This window comes from Chinchilla lanigera, unplaced genomic scaffold, assembly GCF_000276665.1.
Source record: "Chinchilla lanigera isolate Chin_1 unplaced genomic scaffold, ChiLan1.0 scaffold00026, whole genome shotgun sequence".
Lineage (NCBI taxonomy): Eukaryota > Metazoa > Chordata > Mammalia > Rodentia > Chinchillidae > Chinchilla > Chinchilla lanigera.
Genome location: NW_004955427.1, coordinates 12,924,338 through 12,940,419, shown reverse-complemented (window position 1 = coordinate 12,940,419; position 16,082 = coordinate 12,924,338). Strand labels below are relative to the sequence as shown.

The window sequence follows — 16,082 nt, the reverse complement described above, 5'->3', positions numbered from 1 at the left end:
TACCTTTCTCAAAAGAAGTTTATTGTATGCTAAAGAACAAGAAAAGTGACAATAATTCAATCAAAGCATGCAAATAATATATATTAATGTGCAAATAATTATCGGTTGTAATATTAACATATACAATGTAATGTTATATATTAATATGCAAATAATTATCAGTAATGTTAACATTGCTACAACTATATTATAACAGTAATATCATTAATATATTTCATATTTATGTTATGAAACATTATTAGTAATAACACATACCAATCAATTAAAAAGTATCAAAGGAGAAAAACGGTACCTTTTCAATTAAGGGCATATATAAATCAGTTAAACTGTAACTGGCATGTACCTTTCTGCAGTAAAAATGCAAAAATGAATGATATAAAATAAAAATTGCCAGGTGTGGTAGTAGACATCCGTAATCTCAGCTACTTGGGAGGCTGAGGCAGGAGGAATGCCAAATTCTTAGGCAACTCTGTGAGCCCATCTCAAAGTAGAAAGGGCTGTGGACATAGTTTAGTGACAAAGCACCGCTGGATTTGATTCCTGCCACAATAAACAAACAACTGTCAAAAAGACAAACGGAAAGAGACAGATACTCGGCAATAAATATTATACTAACAGAGTGTACCTTTGCTTAAATGCCCATGAAACATGCATGCAAATGCGTAAAGTATTCAAAAATTCTACTAGAAAAGAATATAGATCTCATTTTCTCATCAAATGTGTGAAAACCATAAATTAACAAAACAGGAAGAAAAACCTCCATCACATTACGCTTGACTCAGACTAGAATTAGAAAACAATGACAACGACAACACTCTGTCTTTGTGAAATGACTGAAGGTGTATGTACTCCAAGTGATGTTTTTATACAGCTATTAACATATTCAGTAACAAATCAAAGAGGGAATAAATGTTTTTCAACTAGATAAGATGCAAAAAGAACAAAAATCAAACCCCAAGAAAAATAAAACATACAGTAACTTTTAATAAAGTAAAATTTAACTAGAAGAGGATTTTGGTGAAGTAACTAGGAAGCACCAAGAATCTGCTTCTCCACCTTGACAACAATTGCAGAATCGGTTGCACGTAACTATTCTGGAGCTCTGGAGTCCAGTGAAAGCTTGCAATTTCCAGAGGAAGCCCTTAAGTGCACACTGCAGTTTATTTTGGTGAACTTGTGCTCTTAGCCCAATAGCAAATGCCTACCCCTGACCTCTCAGCCCCGAGGCAGGCAGCTGTGTTCACATTCTTTAGACAGACTCCATAGAGCAGGACCTAGGGTGAGCCAAAAGGCCCTGTTCTTTAAATACTGAGGAGCTGTGCTCTGATCAGGAGTAGCTGCTTCTGACCACTGTCATACAGACAAACAGGTGGCAGCCAATGTGGTTATATTTTACTCAGTTGTTGCAAAATCCTCCCTTTGTCATGGTTAATTTTAGGTGTCAACTTGATTGGACTAAAGAATAGCTAGAGAAATGGTGAAGCAGTGTTTCTGGGTGTGTCTGTGAGGGTTTTTCAAAGGAGACTGTCATGTAAGCAGTGAACTGAGTGAGGATCCACTCTAGGTATGAGCAAGGGGCACTGTCCAGTTAGCTGCAGGACTGAACAGAATAGAACAGGCAAAAGAAAAGTGACTTCCTCTCTGTTCTGAGGCTGGGAGAACCTCCTACTGCCTGTAAATATCAAGACTCCAGGCTCTCTGGCCTCTGTACTCCAGGACTCACACCACTAGCTTCTTAGTTTCTAGCTTCTTAGGCTTTTGAGCAGAGACTAAGAGTTATACCTTCAGCTTCCATGCTTCCGAAGCCTTTGGACTTGTAGTCTGCAATGCTATGAGCATCCCTACAGCATACACTGTCAACCCAGGAAGAGTGTGATGACTCTTTTGTTAAATATCTCTATGGTATCTACAAAGAAAATAAGAATATATACAAAAGGAAGTGAAAATTAAACATTTCATTATAAAAATCAACTATAAAGGATGACAGTAATGCAAGAAATAGGATAATAAAGCTGTAAGGTAAATAAACAGCAAAAAGGATAAAAGAAAGTCCCTCCTATCAGAAATTATTTATATATAATGTCATCAAATTATGATCTCTTCAATGGATTATTGCACTGATGAAGTTAGAGCCCTTGTGATCAAATCACCTTTCAGAACCGCCACCTCTGAAAATGAGCCCTTTGGGGGATATTTTAGATCTAAACCGTAACACTTTCAATCAAAAGACAGTGGTTAGTGGAATGAATTTTAAAAATGCACAATCCAAACACTGTAGACGGTATCATCAAGAGACTCATTTTAGACCTAATAAGTTAAAAATGAAGATAAAAAAGGAGATCTTATGTAAAACAGAAAACATCATATTCAGTGGTGAAAACCAGAAGACCTTTGCTTCTGAGATCAAAAATAAACAAGTATGCCCACTTCTATTCAATATAATTCTAAAAGTTGTACCCCGAATTAGGTTAGAAAAAAAAATAAAAGTCATACAAATAACAAAAGTTAAAATTACTGCTGCCTATAAATAATATGATTTTATACAGAAAATCCTAACAATCCCTCAAAACATTAGGGTGAATAAACAAATTCAACAAAATAGGAAGATACAAATCACCACATAAAAATAAGCTGCATTTTTATACTGAAAATCACAAATCTAAACAGGAAATTATAATACCAAAAATAAAAGTCTTAGGAAATTTTGTAGCCAATATACTAAAGGAATTATAAAATGAAAATTACAATATATTTCTGAAAGAAATTAAAGAGGCAAATAAACTGAAAGATAGCTCATGTTCACGAGTTGGACTTAATGTCAATTCTACCCAAAGTGATCTACAGATTTAATGTCATTTCTATAAAAAATCCCACTGATATTCTGTAGACATTAAAAACCCACAATAAAATTCACATGGAATCTCGTGGGACCCTTAATAGCCAAAGCAGTTCTGAAAAAAAGAACAAGCTGGAGGAATTACACTTTCAGACTGTAAAATTTATTACCAAACTACAGTAATCAAAACAGTATGGCACTAGTATAAAGGAAGGCATACAGACTGCTGGAATAAAACAGAAAACTTAAAATTAAACCCTCATGTATTTGGTCAAATGATTTTCAACAAGGGTGCCAAGACCATTCATGGAAAAGATCCTATAGATCCTATTTGTTGAAGGGCAGTATTTGCTCATAAAATCAGATACCCACATACCAAAGAGTGAGTTGACTTTTACCTAATACTATATAAAAAATAAGGGGCTGGGGATTCAGCTCAGCAGCAAAAGCGCCTGCCTGGCAAGCGCAAGGTCGTGAGTTCGATTCCTGGTACCGGAAAAAAAACAAAAAAACTAAAAAACAAAAAAACAAAAAAAAAATAACTCAGAATGGATCCATGAAACTTAAATGTAAGACCTAAAACTATAAAAATCTTAAAAGAAAACACAGGGTTAAATTTTACTTTATTAGAGTTGGCAATGATTTCTGGGATATGATACCAAAAGTAGAGGCAATAAAAGAAAAATAAATGGACAAAGCTGATTTTTAAACATTGTGTATCCAAAGATAAAGTATATAAAAAGATACTGCCAAACGAGTAAAAAGGCAATCCACAGACCAGAAGAAAATATTTGCAAAATGTGCAACTGGTAAGAGATTAATATTCAGAATGTACAGAATACTCCCAACAATGGCAATTACAAAATAATCCCATTCAAAAATGGGAAGAAATTAAACTGTAAGGAAACATCATCTCACACTCACTGAGGGGTCTACTCTGAAAGCAAAACAAAGATCAAGTGTCGGTAAGGATGCAGAGAGATGGGACCCTGGTCTGCTGGGTGGGAATGGAAATGGATTGGCCCATGTGGAAAATAATGTGGTGGTTCCTCAAAGTATGAAAAACAGGATAATCATATAATGTAGCAATTCTAAGTCTAAACTAAAAAGAACTGAAAACAGAGTCTAAGGAGACACTCATATGCTCATGTTCATAGCTGGGTTACAACAGCTAAATCATGGAAGCAACCCAAGTGTCCATCAATGGACGAACAGTTAAGAAACATGTGGTATACACACATGTAATGGAGTATTATACGGCCTTAAGAAACAAGAAGATTCTGATATGCTACAGCATCGATGAGCCCTTAGAACACTGAACTAAGTGAAATGAGCCATTTACAAAAAATGAATACTGCATGATTCTAATTATATGAGGTACTAAAGAGTAATCAGTATCAGAGAAACTAGAAATAATGGTTGGCAAGGGCTGAGGGGAAAGGAAATAAACAGCTATTGTTTAATGGATACAAAGTTTTAATCTTGTAAGAAGAAAAGTTCTAGAGATGGATGGTGAGTACATGAAATGAATATTGTACTTAGCACTCCTGAAGTATACACTTAAAAATGGTCAAGATAGTAAAATTTTTCTACTTATTTTGTCACAATAAAAATCCGTACAAAAATTAACTACAAGTAGCTAACCTATTTTTTAAAAAACAGAGAAACCATTCATATACAAAATTAAGAATGAAAACAGAATTACAGGTCACAGGAAATTAAAAGAATTAGAGAATGCTTCAAAAATTCCTATGGAAATAATTTTTAAAATATGAACGTTTAACTTCACAAAATATAAATTAAGAAGAAAAGAAAGAGCAAGAGAAGGCTATGGGGAGAAACAAGTACTAAAAAAAAATGTTAGGCAATTTTACTAGTGAGCTTTTTGAGTTTGAGGGAACATGTAAAGCTAATGTTTAAAACAATTTTCCAGGGCACCAAAGCCAGTGGGAATTTAGTCTGAGCCATGCCAAATCCATGGGGGACTGAGAGAGACACGGGCTGACAAATCACTACAGGCTTCAATTTACCACTGGCAGTATCAGCAGGTCTCAGTTATCTCGGCACACAAATGATGGTACTTGGAGCAACTAAAACAGCAAGTGAGGACAGACGTTCTAAAGGGTAGCGTGGGGTCTACCACAAATCAATCTGACCAAAACACCATTTGTGTATTAAATTCGTATTTGAATTTGAAACTTACTGGTTTTATACCTGTATTTTTTACTTTATAAATGTCTTAGATTTTCCCATAAAAAGTGTAGGCAAAGTTTCTACTTCATATTTTAAGTTACAGTACACAGTGAGACAGGCATGGTAGTGCATGCCTATAAATGCAGCATTTGAGAGGCCAAGGTAGGAGAATTGCACGTTCAAGGCCAGCCTGGGTTACACAGCAAGATGCTGTCTCAACAAAACAAAACAAAAACAAGCAAATAACAAATAAACAAAAAGCACCTCCCAAAAAGTAAAGTAGGATAAGGTCCATGTTGAGATTTGTGGAATTTTTCTTTCCTTTGAAGAAGAAATACATATTATTTAACTTTAAAAACTGCTCTAGGTTTTTTTTTTTTTTTTCTTTTTTTCCCGGTACCAGGAATTGAACTCATGACCTTGAGCTTGCCAGGCAGGCGCTGTGCCACTGAGCTAAATCCCCAGCCCCTTGCTCTAGGTTTTAGAAGGGGAAATTACTCCCTTTCCATTGAGTTTATTGCTCTCTGCTTCTGCCCATCAGAATATCAGAGTCCATCAATAAAATCAAGACATAGGTAAAGGGGAAAGGAGCAAAGAGGTTGAGGACAGTTGGTTCACACAGCGTGTTGGGCCTGTAAAGAGTGAAAGGACTTCCTGCAATAGTGGTGATTATGAACTCTGAAGTCGAGTTCTCCTTATAAGTGACAAGGGCTTCCACACAGGGGCTCAGGGGAACAAAAATGCCTTAGTTGTCACACACACCGAGTGACTCTGCCCTCAGTGTCCCTCTGTAAGTGGGTCCTGAAAGTCTATGGAGCAGGGAAAGCTAGCAGGGGTGCTGGATCTTGGTCTAAGCCACTTTTTCTTCTATAACCAACAGCTACATTCCTGGCCCCCTGACCCCCAGGATTAGGCCTGTTCCTGGTTCGCAGATCAGTTTAGCACCAGTAACCAGCCCAGGTCATTCATTGCAGGTTACACTTGTGATCCAATGAAAGGGTATTCAGACACTATAGAGTAGAATCAGTATACTAATTATAGGTCATAAGTGCTTAGAAAAAATTCTAAAATATAGAAAGGGACTTCAGAAATCACTTAGTCTAATGTCTATGGCAGTGAAGGACTCTTGTCTAAAACATCCTGATGATACAGTCTTAAAAACCTCAGTGATAATTAGTATTACTCTCTACTCTTCAGGGAGACCTCTTGTACTGCTGAAAAGTACATTTATTGGAAGAGACTTTTTGTAATGTAAGAATAACAACCGTATCACTATCAATGCAGTTTTGTTCTCCGAATAGAAAAGATGTCTACTTTTTCCGAGTGACAACTGTTCTTTCCAGGTTATACTAACTCTTGATTCCAAGAGCTCTTTTGGTTGATATGATTTACAGACCTTGCACTTTCAAATTACTCCCCTCCCTAAAACAGTGACGCCCTAGAGTACTCTACCTCAGAACCTCACACTTCAGTTCCCGCTCGCTTTCTCTCGCGAGAGTTAACGTAAGTAAACCTCACTTTGGGCAACAAATGCTTCCAAAAAGGGGTAGAAAAAAAAAGTAAAGATAAATAAGAAAAATGAACCTCTGTACACTACTGAAATCTCTAATTTAATGCATTCTTTGGGCAATACTTCTGTAGGAAGTATTTTTGTAACTTTGTTCTGCACGATAAAAATGTTTTGTATGCTTTTTCTTAAAAGTGAGATCTTATACCTTATCTTCTTGACCTTTAAAATGAATTGCTACAATAGATGTAATCTTGCTGTTTCATATAAATGGTAGAAGAATGCCTATGAGAAGGCAAATAGCTTGCTGTTCTTAGATGTTAAAACTGCCTTGCTAGGTGTTTTGGCGCATGCCTATAATCCCAGTGGTCAGGGAAGTGGAGGATCTTAAATTTGTGCCCAGCCTGGGAAACTTAGCCAGACTCTGTCACAAACAAATAAACAAACAGAGGATGAGGACTCAACCCCCAGTATCAAAAATAAATAAATAAATAAACATAAACTCAAAGAGAAAATTTTAAAAGTTGAGTTTCTGCCTCACTTCCTTTTTTGAAATAAAAATACTCCACATCTCACCTCAGATACGTTTAATGATTACTCTAATTATAATATCAATTCTTGAGTCATAGAAGTCTATGTAGCATGGGTGAATTATATAACATTATTACTTTATATACATCTGCATGAGATTTAGAGGAAAAAAGAGAACATATATATATAGGCTGTACGAAATCCTGTAGCTGTCACAGCATTGGACTTTGTAAACGTATAGCTTTGTCAGCTACACCTGCTCTTCTATCACTATCCAGCTGCCTGACCTTGGACAGATCACTATTTTCTCATTTTTAAGTGATGTCACCAAACTGTGCTACATGATAGCCATTGGCTGCATGCAAAAGTACCTTAAAAATACTATGGACTTGTAGGTGTCAACTAATACTATGAAGTGGCTTACTGATGACTGCCTGCCTACTATGAGTATACTATTCATATAAAAGTCAACATTTATTTGCAAAAGGAACCTTTTAAAAGTAACTCTTAGGCATTAGTCTCACTAACAATCTCCTATGACTATGAAACCAGTGTTCTGACTTTGGGAATAGTATATGATAAAGATATATAACAGTCACCAGTTTTAACTAGTAAGTAATGAAATAAAATGCCTTGTTATTATTTTTCCGAAACACAATAATCCAGAAGTAATGATCCCAGTACTTTGTGCTATATAAACTAAAGAGGAAAAAATTCCACAATGGCTAAAGTATCATAGTCCCTTTCACCTACATGAAGCTTATTTGTATAGAAGACATTAAAAGATAATTACTAAACAAAATTTCCCATGAATTCCTAAAAGTTAAAATTGTAAAATATTGTTTCTGAAAAATTGATTCTTCAACAAAACACTTACCATAGACTATGTTACCCTAAATCTACGGCACAGTCAGACATTTTGGTCCATCTATCAAAATTTTTAGATAGTTTTACTGCCCTGTCATTTCAAAATGACTATCTCTAGGGCCTTAGCATTTGAGGCAACTTAGATGAGGTTTTTAATGATAAAAAGGGAAGACTGTAGCATGCAGTCCAGAACCACATAATTATGAATACCTTGCAAACTCATCTCTTGTATAATTGCAGGGCCTAACTAACATGATTACTGCAAGTTTTTTGGAACCAGTGAGGACAAGGAAAATAATTTGCATATTATCTTGTTGACTTCTCAATTACTGGGCTATTAATATAGTCTCTATGTCATTATTTCTATGTTGATTCTTTAGAAATCTGTCACCCTTTGTGTACTCTAAACCATGAATGGAACCATTTAGGGAGTGGTCAGATATGTACCGTGGAATACAACAGGACACCCTTGGTTTATCAAAGTGAAAAGGTAAATATTACAAATGTTGGTTTGTGAGACCTGCCAACTATTCTGGTATCAATTTAGAAAGTGTCTTCATCTGACTCATCGCTCTTGGGTTTGGTAAGTCTTTCCAGTTCTTCTCCATCCTAAAAGGAAACATATGAAATAAGTAATTCATTTACAAAAATAGAAAAGTTACATTTTAACAGTTACTAAGGGACAACTTTATGAAATGTATGTCAGGAATCATACTCATTAAATCATGGGTTTCATTTCATTAAACTGCAAATGTAATATGGTCAAATTAAATAAATACTTGGTAAATTAACTTTAGTATAATGAGATGATTAAAAAATGAAACATACTCAAGCCAGTCTTAATTCAAAGTTAAAAACATGAACAAAGTAAATAGCTCCATCTGCTGGTCTTGGGAGGAAATCATTACAGGCTGGAGAAATGAATAGGCCTGCCTACTTAAACTGACTTGACTACTTAAAAATTGGGGAAACTGTCAGCCCATCAGAAAAGAACACTTCTGAATGTACACTAAGGCTGAGATCCGGGTGTTTGAGATGTAAGCTTCTGACCTTTCCATCTTCAGACGGGTTATCTCAGTGCCCCACAGCCCTGACACCTAGGGAAGGTCTGCCATGAACTCTAAGCATCAGATTTTCCTGAAAAGTGAAATGGGTTCATTGTGTGAAACCATTCATATTCTGTGTAGTCATGAAAATTGTAAATCTAATGAAAACAGTCCATTCCCTTTTCATTTAAATGTATTTAATTTCTTAAATGGATCTCTAATAGATATTTTATTTTACTTAACTTTAGAGTTTAATTTAGTGGTACTAGGGATTGAATTTAGGGCCTGCACAGCACTGAGCTATATCCCCAGCCTTTTTTTGAGACAGAGTCTTGCCAAGTTGCCCAGGCTGGGTTTGACTTTTAATCCTCCTGCCTCAGCTTCCCAAAGTGCTGGGATACACACACATACCCTCTACTCAGCTACCAAAACATTTTTAATTTATTCATGACATGATTAAAACAACTGTAAGCAACTTATATTCAGAATAACTGCATAAGCTGTATTCTAGAAGATATTTCTCTCTTATTTGTAAAGATTCTTTTGAAAACTACCTTTTTAGTGAAATAAATCCTGCCCTTCTGCCACACTGTAGTTTATAAATAACTAGAGAGACAATTAAGGAGCCAGGTCAAGATTTACCAATGTGAAATACCAACTTCTTTTAAAATGAGACTTACTTTTTCAACTATCGAGCAGTGGAAATATCAAGGGACTAGAGTCAGATATATGAGTCTAGTACTTAGTACCCATAAGCTATCCCATTTCCTTAGTCACAAAATTAGGGAGACTGACAAGATAACCTGAGTCATCATCTAGGTTTGTGGTTCTGTAATAGTCTATGATACAATTAACATATAGTATTTTCGAGAGGCTCTGACTTAAACTTTTTCTCTACCAGCATTTATCATGTCCAGTGAATGGCTTTGGATGGATTTTTAAAAGCCATAGAGATCTAGCACATTCTTTGATAAATAAATACTAATCTTTTTTTTTTTTTTCTTGTTTGGAATTTGGGAATAACAGTCAAAAAGCACTATGCTCACAAACTTACCCCACTCGACCGCTCCCAAAGACTTCCACTCAGATCTCGGATCCGTTCTTGCCTGGGTGCACATTCTAGACTCTGAGGTTTGCTGGCATTATAAATAAATATGGCAAGAAGGACGGAAGGGGCTTCCAAAAAAAACTCCAAGGAGGGCCTGAAGTCAAAGACCAGGACGGACACTGTGGTGATGATGACAGTGGTAACCTGGGCCATTAAGACGTGGAACATGTTATCCAGGAACTTCAGAATGAAAGCCACTGAAAGGCCCTGAAATGCAGTTACAAAAATGAGGGCTACTGAAAACGCATTGTGACCATAAAAAAATCCACAGTTCTTAATCTGATCACGGTTACTGTTCTGAAGGCCCAGCGTCAGCCCATTAAAAAGGATGCCAAAGAAATAGAGTTTGCTGTTCTGTAGGAAGATGCTTTCTGTGAGATGGTTCCCTTCTTTCAGTATCTTTTCGTTATAGATATTGGCCATCGAAGAAATAAAACACTGTACTATGATCAGTATATGGCCCAAGCCAAGACGGATGTGACTGAAAACTCTGGCTGTGGTATTATTCCATTTAGCTTCAGGAAAAGTCCACTCCTTTGTTGTGCAATTTTTTCCAGGACATTCACTTCTGAAATGAAGGCAGGAATTGGATGGGCTGAAGAAGGCATCGTGATGAAATCCATGCCCTGCCAGGTTGTGCTGTGAAGTTTTAGTCCCAGTAGTTAGGGCCACGATAGAAAAAAATAAAATCAGGAGGGAAGCCCACTGTATCCAGTTCAGATGCCGCCTGTCCAAAGACAAAACGTAATATTTTACTCTTTTTCCTCCCTCTATCAATTCACTCTACTAAAAATTCTAAAATTCGAGTACCTGGTAGAATACACCACACCCAGTTTTTGCTAGCCGTCCTCACACCTCAAGTTCAAAGGAAGCTCGTTGGTAGCACCTCTGCGCTCCTACTTGCCATTTTATTCATTTTTATGCCTGTCCCTTAAAGTCATTCCATCATTTCTCTTTGTAGGTTTCCTTTTAACCTGCAGATTTAACCAACCTCCTCCCTATTTCTACAGCTATCTTGGACCTGTTGGCACAAGTATTTGCTGTGCTATAATGTAAGTCATAGCAGTGATTCTTAGGCTGGTGTCCAAGAACCAGCAAGAATGCAGATGAGCCTCAGACATCTTCTTCTTCTATATAGCTTAATTTGCTCCTACAAAAGATATCAAATCTTCACAGGTTTAACCCACAAACTTTTGAGGGAGTTAGTTCCCCGATCAAAGGCCTAATCATAATGCATTATATTGCAAACTGCTGACTGATAAGGCACAGAAAAATGGTATTATGGGTAGTTTTTCAGCTTTTAATATCCTAACAGTAGTTCTTGTATTTACTTATTTTGCTTATCAATGAAACTGTGAGATATAGAGGACATACAGTACTCCATTTTGCTGATTCATTCAGTTCAACAGAAATTACTAAGCAGCTTTTGTGTGCTAGCATATGGGGACATAAAGAAGATCTTCCTTCTTGGGAGAATTTATGCTTTAATAAGGAGAGGGCCATGAAATTACGACAGTGGGATGTGTGAGAAGTGGTACATGGAACAACTACAGTACACGGAGGAAACACTTGAATAAAGTCAGGTCCTGTTTCAAAGAGGAAATAGCACGAGTTGAAAGATGAAAAATAAATTGAATAAATAAGTAAACTGAAGTTTCCTATGTAAAAGGCTAGTCATACATCCAGGCAATAAGAAGAATCTATGCAAAGGTAACAAGGATCTACAATATTCAGAAAAGAGGGATATGTGCCCAGATTGGAGTAGTCTGGGAGGTCTCTGGACAGAACAAAATCTGGACGTTTGAAGATCTACTGGTCAGGTGAAAATGGGAAAAGCCAAAAAAAGTGAGTAACACAAATAAGGGCAGCAGTACAAAGCTACGGGTAAGAACCAGAAGTTACAAGAAACCGGGTACCATTTGCACACTTGAGCACTTACTATAGGGTTAAACAATTCCTGCTCTGAGAGAGGAAAGCTGAGACGTGAAGTGACTTCTCTAAGGTTATGTATTATAAAAGAGCAAGGAAGGAATTTGAGCCATCATTTTTATGTCTTCCTCTTAGATCATCACACCTTTTAAGAACACTTCTGAACTCCTGGGAAATATAGGAAAATATATAGGAAATACAGGAAACATACAGGAAAATGTTTCTGACTTCACTAATACTTCTATAGACCTTTATGTTTCCATCCATGAAATGTATATAGCCAGTAGCATACCTCTGCATGCTTCTCATTATGCAAGTTTCAAATAACTAGATCTGAACTCACCAAGAAGGCTCGTCATAGCCCTATGCCATGCAACCCAAAACCATCAACTAGTCACTTAAGTTTCTGAAAAGACAAGCAGGTCCATATTGAGTAGCAGAAAGTGAACAGAATGAAAACAGAAAAAAGAGAGATGAAAAATGGATGCCCAATTTATGAAAAATCATTATGTAATCAATGACTGGACATTAAAGAGAGGAGGTGATAATCTATAGGGCCTTTAGAAGTTTTCAATTTTAGCAAATACATATTTTCCATAATACTGACACTAAGAATAAAAATATCTAAAGAATCTGTAAACAAACTAAACAGTATCTGGTACAAACAATTACTTATTCAAGGTAATATTTTTAGGGAAGGTAAAAACTATGAAGAATTAGGCTGCAAGTGGTAGATATTTGAGAAACGAATGTAGCGCTTAATAAATTAGCCTGTAAAGTCAACTAAAGAATGTGTACTTATAAATGACCGATTCTGCACGGCAGAGTTTATTCCTCAGCTTCATCAGTGCAGCACAACAGAAGCTGGCTCAACAGCCCTTTTCATAGCCCCAGTAAAGATCAGTGACGGATGCTCAGGCCTGAACGCTTCTTTTCCACAGCCTCTGTTTCCCATGCACACTGTTGCTCCCGGGGTCTCTGTTCCTAAGTGTGTTTGTTACCCATGACCTCACTGTTGTCATTAGATAACAATGACAAAATGATAAATGATGAAAAGGATTGCTAGTTTTTTATTTTTAAAGATAAACAATAAAAATACAGAATTTCAAAACAAGATAAGAAATTAACAATGGTTATTACATTGCATATTGTTGTCTTCAAAGTAGTTGCTCAGATTACCAGACACAGGCATTTAAGACTGACCAAACAATATAAGCACTAAGTGTTCCTTTGAATGAACTAATAGAAATCAGTAGTACAATTCTCTTAACTATTTTGTGTGTGTGTGTGATGCAGACCACTATGAAGCAACCCTGAGCAGAACTTAAATTAACCAATTGGCTTTTTATGTTTTACTTGTCAATCTGTCCAAAGTCCAGGCCGCTTGTCTGGAAGTGGACGAGAGACTCATAGTAAGTGAACCTCTATGAGTCACTAATCCCTACTAAAACCTGTAATAGCGGATTAAGCTGGAAAGCCTCAAAAAAGTACAAGATCACAGCCAAGATCACAACAGAACCCATCTCAACTAGATAAAGACTACAGCCTCAGGCATGCAGATTAATCCTGGGTGGATTAATTTAATCTTCATTAAGGATTAATTTAATACCTTACTTGAAGAAGTCCTTGAGTAATTCTGCCCTTCTTGAGTACTCCCCTCCCTTCTTCTGATAACCAAATAAATATGGGTCACCCAGAGAAGGTCTTGGTCTTAGCCCCAGGAGAATCTCAAATTCTGTGAGAGGGCTTTGATTCTCCTGGAGCCCTGAAATCATTCCATTTGCCTCTTTTTATTTAGCCTTTGCTGTACACTTGTTCTGTGATTGTGGATGTGATCAGCCTGTAATAATTAAGAGATTTTATTAACCTGATTGTGTGTGTGTGTATATGTGTGTGTGTGTGTGTGTGTGTATCACTGCTATTTTTATGAAAACTAAGTTGAAGGCTTTGGGAAAACTATCTAAAAGTAAATAACTTATGATAAAATCTGGCTGCAAATTACCTACGTGAGCTAACTATAACAGGTTATGGAAAGAAGAGAAATCTAGACAAGTTCTATTTTAAAAGTATTTTCAAAGACTTGCTGCATTTTATGGTAACTGAAACCAGAATCTTAGATGACGTATAATGACTACAGTTTCGCATAAGAAAGAAATCAAAGAATTCCAATCCACAAACCCCATCTACCTAAAGGAAAGGCCTTATATCAATATCAAAAGAATAAACAGATACACATTTATATACTTTAGGTTAAAATACATTGTTTAAACTTACACCCACGCACCTATCTTCCTCTTTATCCACAGTTTGCTTCTTATTCAAATCCAGAAATATTACATAATGATTTTTAGAAGAGAACAATTCATCAGTTTTAAATTGTGAATCAGCTCTTTAGGACCGTGTATCCACACTGCATGTTACCCGTGCGTAGGATACTTTGCGGTTGTCAAGATGACTGTTATCAGACTGACCATTATAGTATCACAGTGCTAGTGCTCATATAGCCCTTATTCTACTTAATAAAGGTTCCACATGCAAAAGTAATGATCCATTTCAAATATGTGAAAGAGATGCTATAAAGTGCTCCTTTCAGTGAAAAGGTGAAAGTTCTTTTTTTTTTTTTTTTTTTTTTTTTGTTTTTCTCTGGTACCGGGAACCGAACTCACGACCTTGCGCTTTGCCAGGCAGGCGCTTTTGCCGCTGAGCTAAATCCCCAGCCCCCTGAAAGTTCTTAATAGTAAAAACAAAACAAACAAAACAAACCCCAGGGTATTGAGGTTGGTAAGTTCTACGGGTAAGAATGAACTGCCTATGCATGAAATTAAGGAAAATAAAACTTGTGTTACTTTTGCTGTCACACTGTCAAACTGGGGTTGAGCCATAGTTTCAGGGAGCCATTGGAGGTCTTTAAATACACCACCCATGGAAAAAGGGAGTATCTGCCATTGGCTCTCTATCTTCATGAGCTCTGTGTTGTGTATCCACCACCAATTCTGGATTGGATACATTTGAAAAAGAAATTTTTACATCGAACCACGTATATGTGTCTTTATCCCCTAAACAAAAACTATGTAACATTCACGTTGTATTATGTAATGTAACTTAGAGATGATTTAAAGTATATGAAAGGATGTAGAAGGTTACATGAAAACATTATACCTAGGGATGACTATATGCAATAATTCTTATTATGGTTTATTTACTATCTGAACAATTAGGTTCAAATCATGTCAGGTCACAGTAATTATACTACAGTTCTACCATATTTGGTGATAGTAAGCTAAGGTAGAGCTTGAAAATAATTAAGTGGAAAGATTCACACAATCATTTTCTCAAAAGACTGTACAGAATACATTTCCTAAGAGCAGAGAATGTCTAGAGGTAGATTTTTAATGAGAAATTCAAGTTATATCAAGTAAATGATTTTGGAGAAAATGTATTGAATGGTACTTTTCTTTATTCTTCTGATTTGTACAGTAACTTAACAATGTCACAACTTTCAACATCCAAGGTATGTTTCAATGTGCTTTTCTAATAATCTTTTTCCATAACTTATCTCTGAGAAAGGCAGAGAAACATACACATATTCTGTGGCTATAAGTAAATGCTGTTATGGCTTATATTGAGCACCAAAATCTTACTGTTATTTGTCAAGGAGGAATCAAAATTATGCACCTTTGCTAAGATGTCAGAGCAAACCAGTAAGGCAAGCTTTGAGGCATAATGCTTTTTTTTTTTTTGGGTACTGGGAATCAAACTCATGACCATATGCTTGCCATACAGGTGCTGTGCCACTGAGTTAAATCCCTGGCAAGGCATAATGCTTGACACTAGTTCTTATTTGGAACCAGTGGGATACTTCAAAGAAGAAATCTATATTCACATAGGCCTTCTCAGAAAGACAATAGAATGGTTAAATGGTAAGTTTTTTCCACTTTTAGATTCCTTCAAATTATCAGTAAGTTAGTCACTAGACTTACTTTTCAGGGGTGCTGGATGGAAAAGGTATTTGATGTTTTGTTAGAATCTAATACCAAACAACAATTCTAATTTTTAAATAAATGA

The 16,082-nt window shown here is 36.2% G+C and overlaps 1 protein-coding gene across 8 annotated transcripts in view; it reads right to left on the bottom strand.

Annotated features, from left to right (window-relative positions):
• Slc35a5 (solute carrier family 35, member A5) overlaps window positions 1-16,082 on the bottom strand; it is a 33,770-nt gene continuing 17,688 nt past the window's right edge. For 3 of the 8 annotated variants that reach the window (XR_261265.2, XR_261261.2, XR_261266.2), the window contains exons 6-8: window positions 10,035-10,815; window positions 8,382-8,543; window positions 1-1,906 (exon numbers count right to left, since the gene is read on the bottom strand). Coding sequence is in view for 3 of the 8 variants with exons in the window: in XM_005386389.2 (XP_005386446.2) it covers window positions 8,478-8,543; window positions 10,035-10,815 (847 nt within the window). In the remaining 5 variants the exon portion in view is untranslated. Of the gene's footprint in view, window positions 1,907-7,108; window positions 8,544-10,034; window positions 10,816-16,082 lie in introns of those variants that run through there. The other 5 variants (XR_261262.2, XR_261263.2, XM_005386389.2 and 2 more) reach the window with 5 other exon arrangements.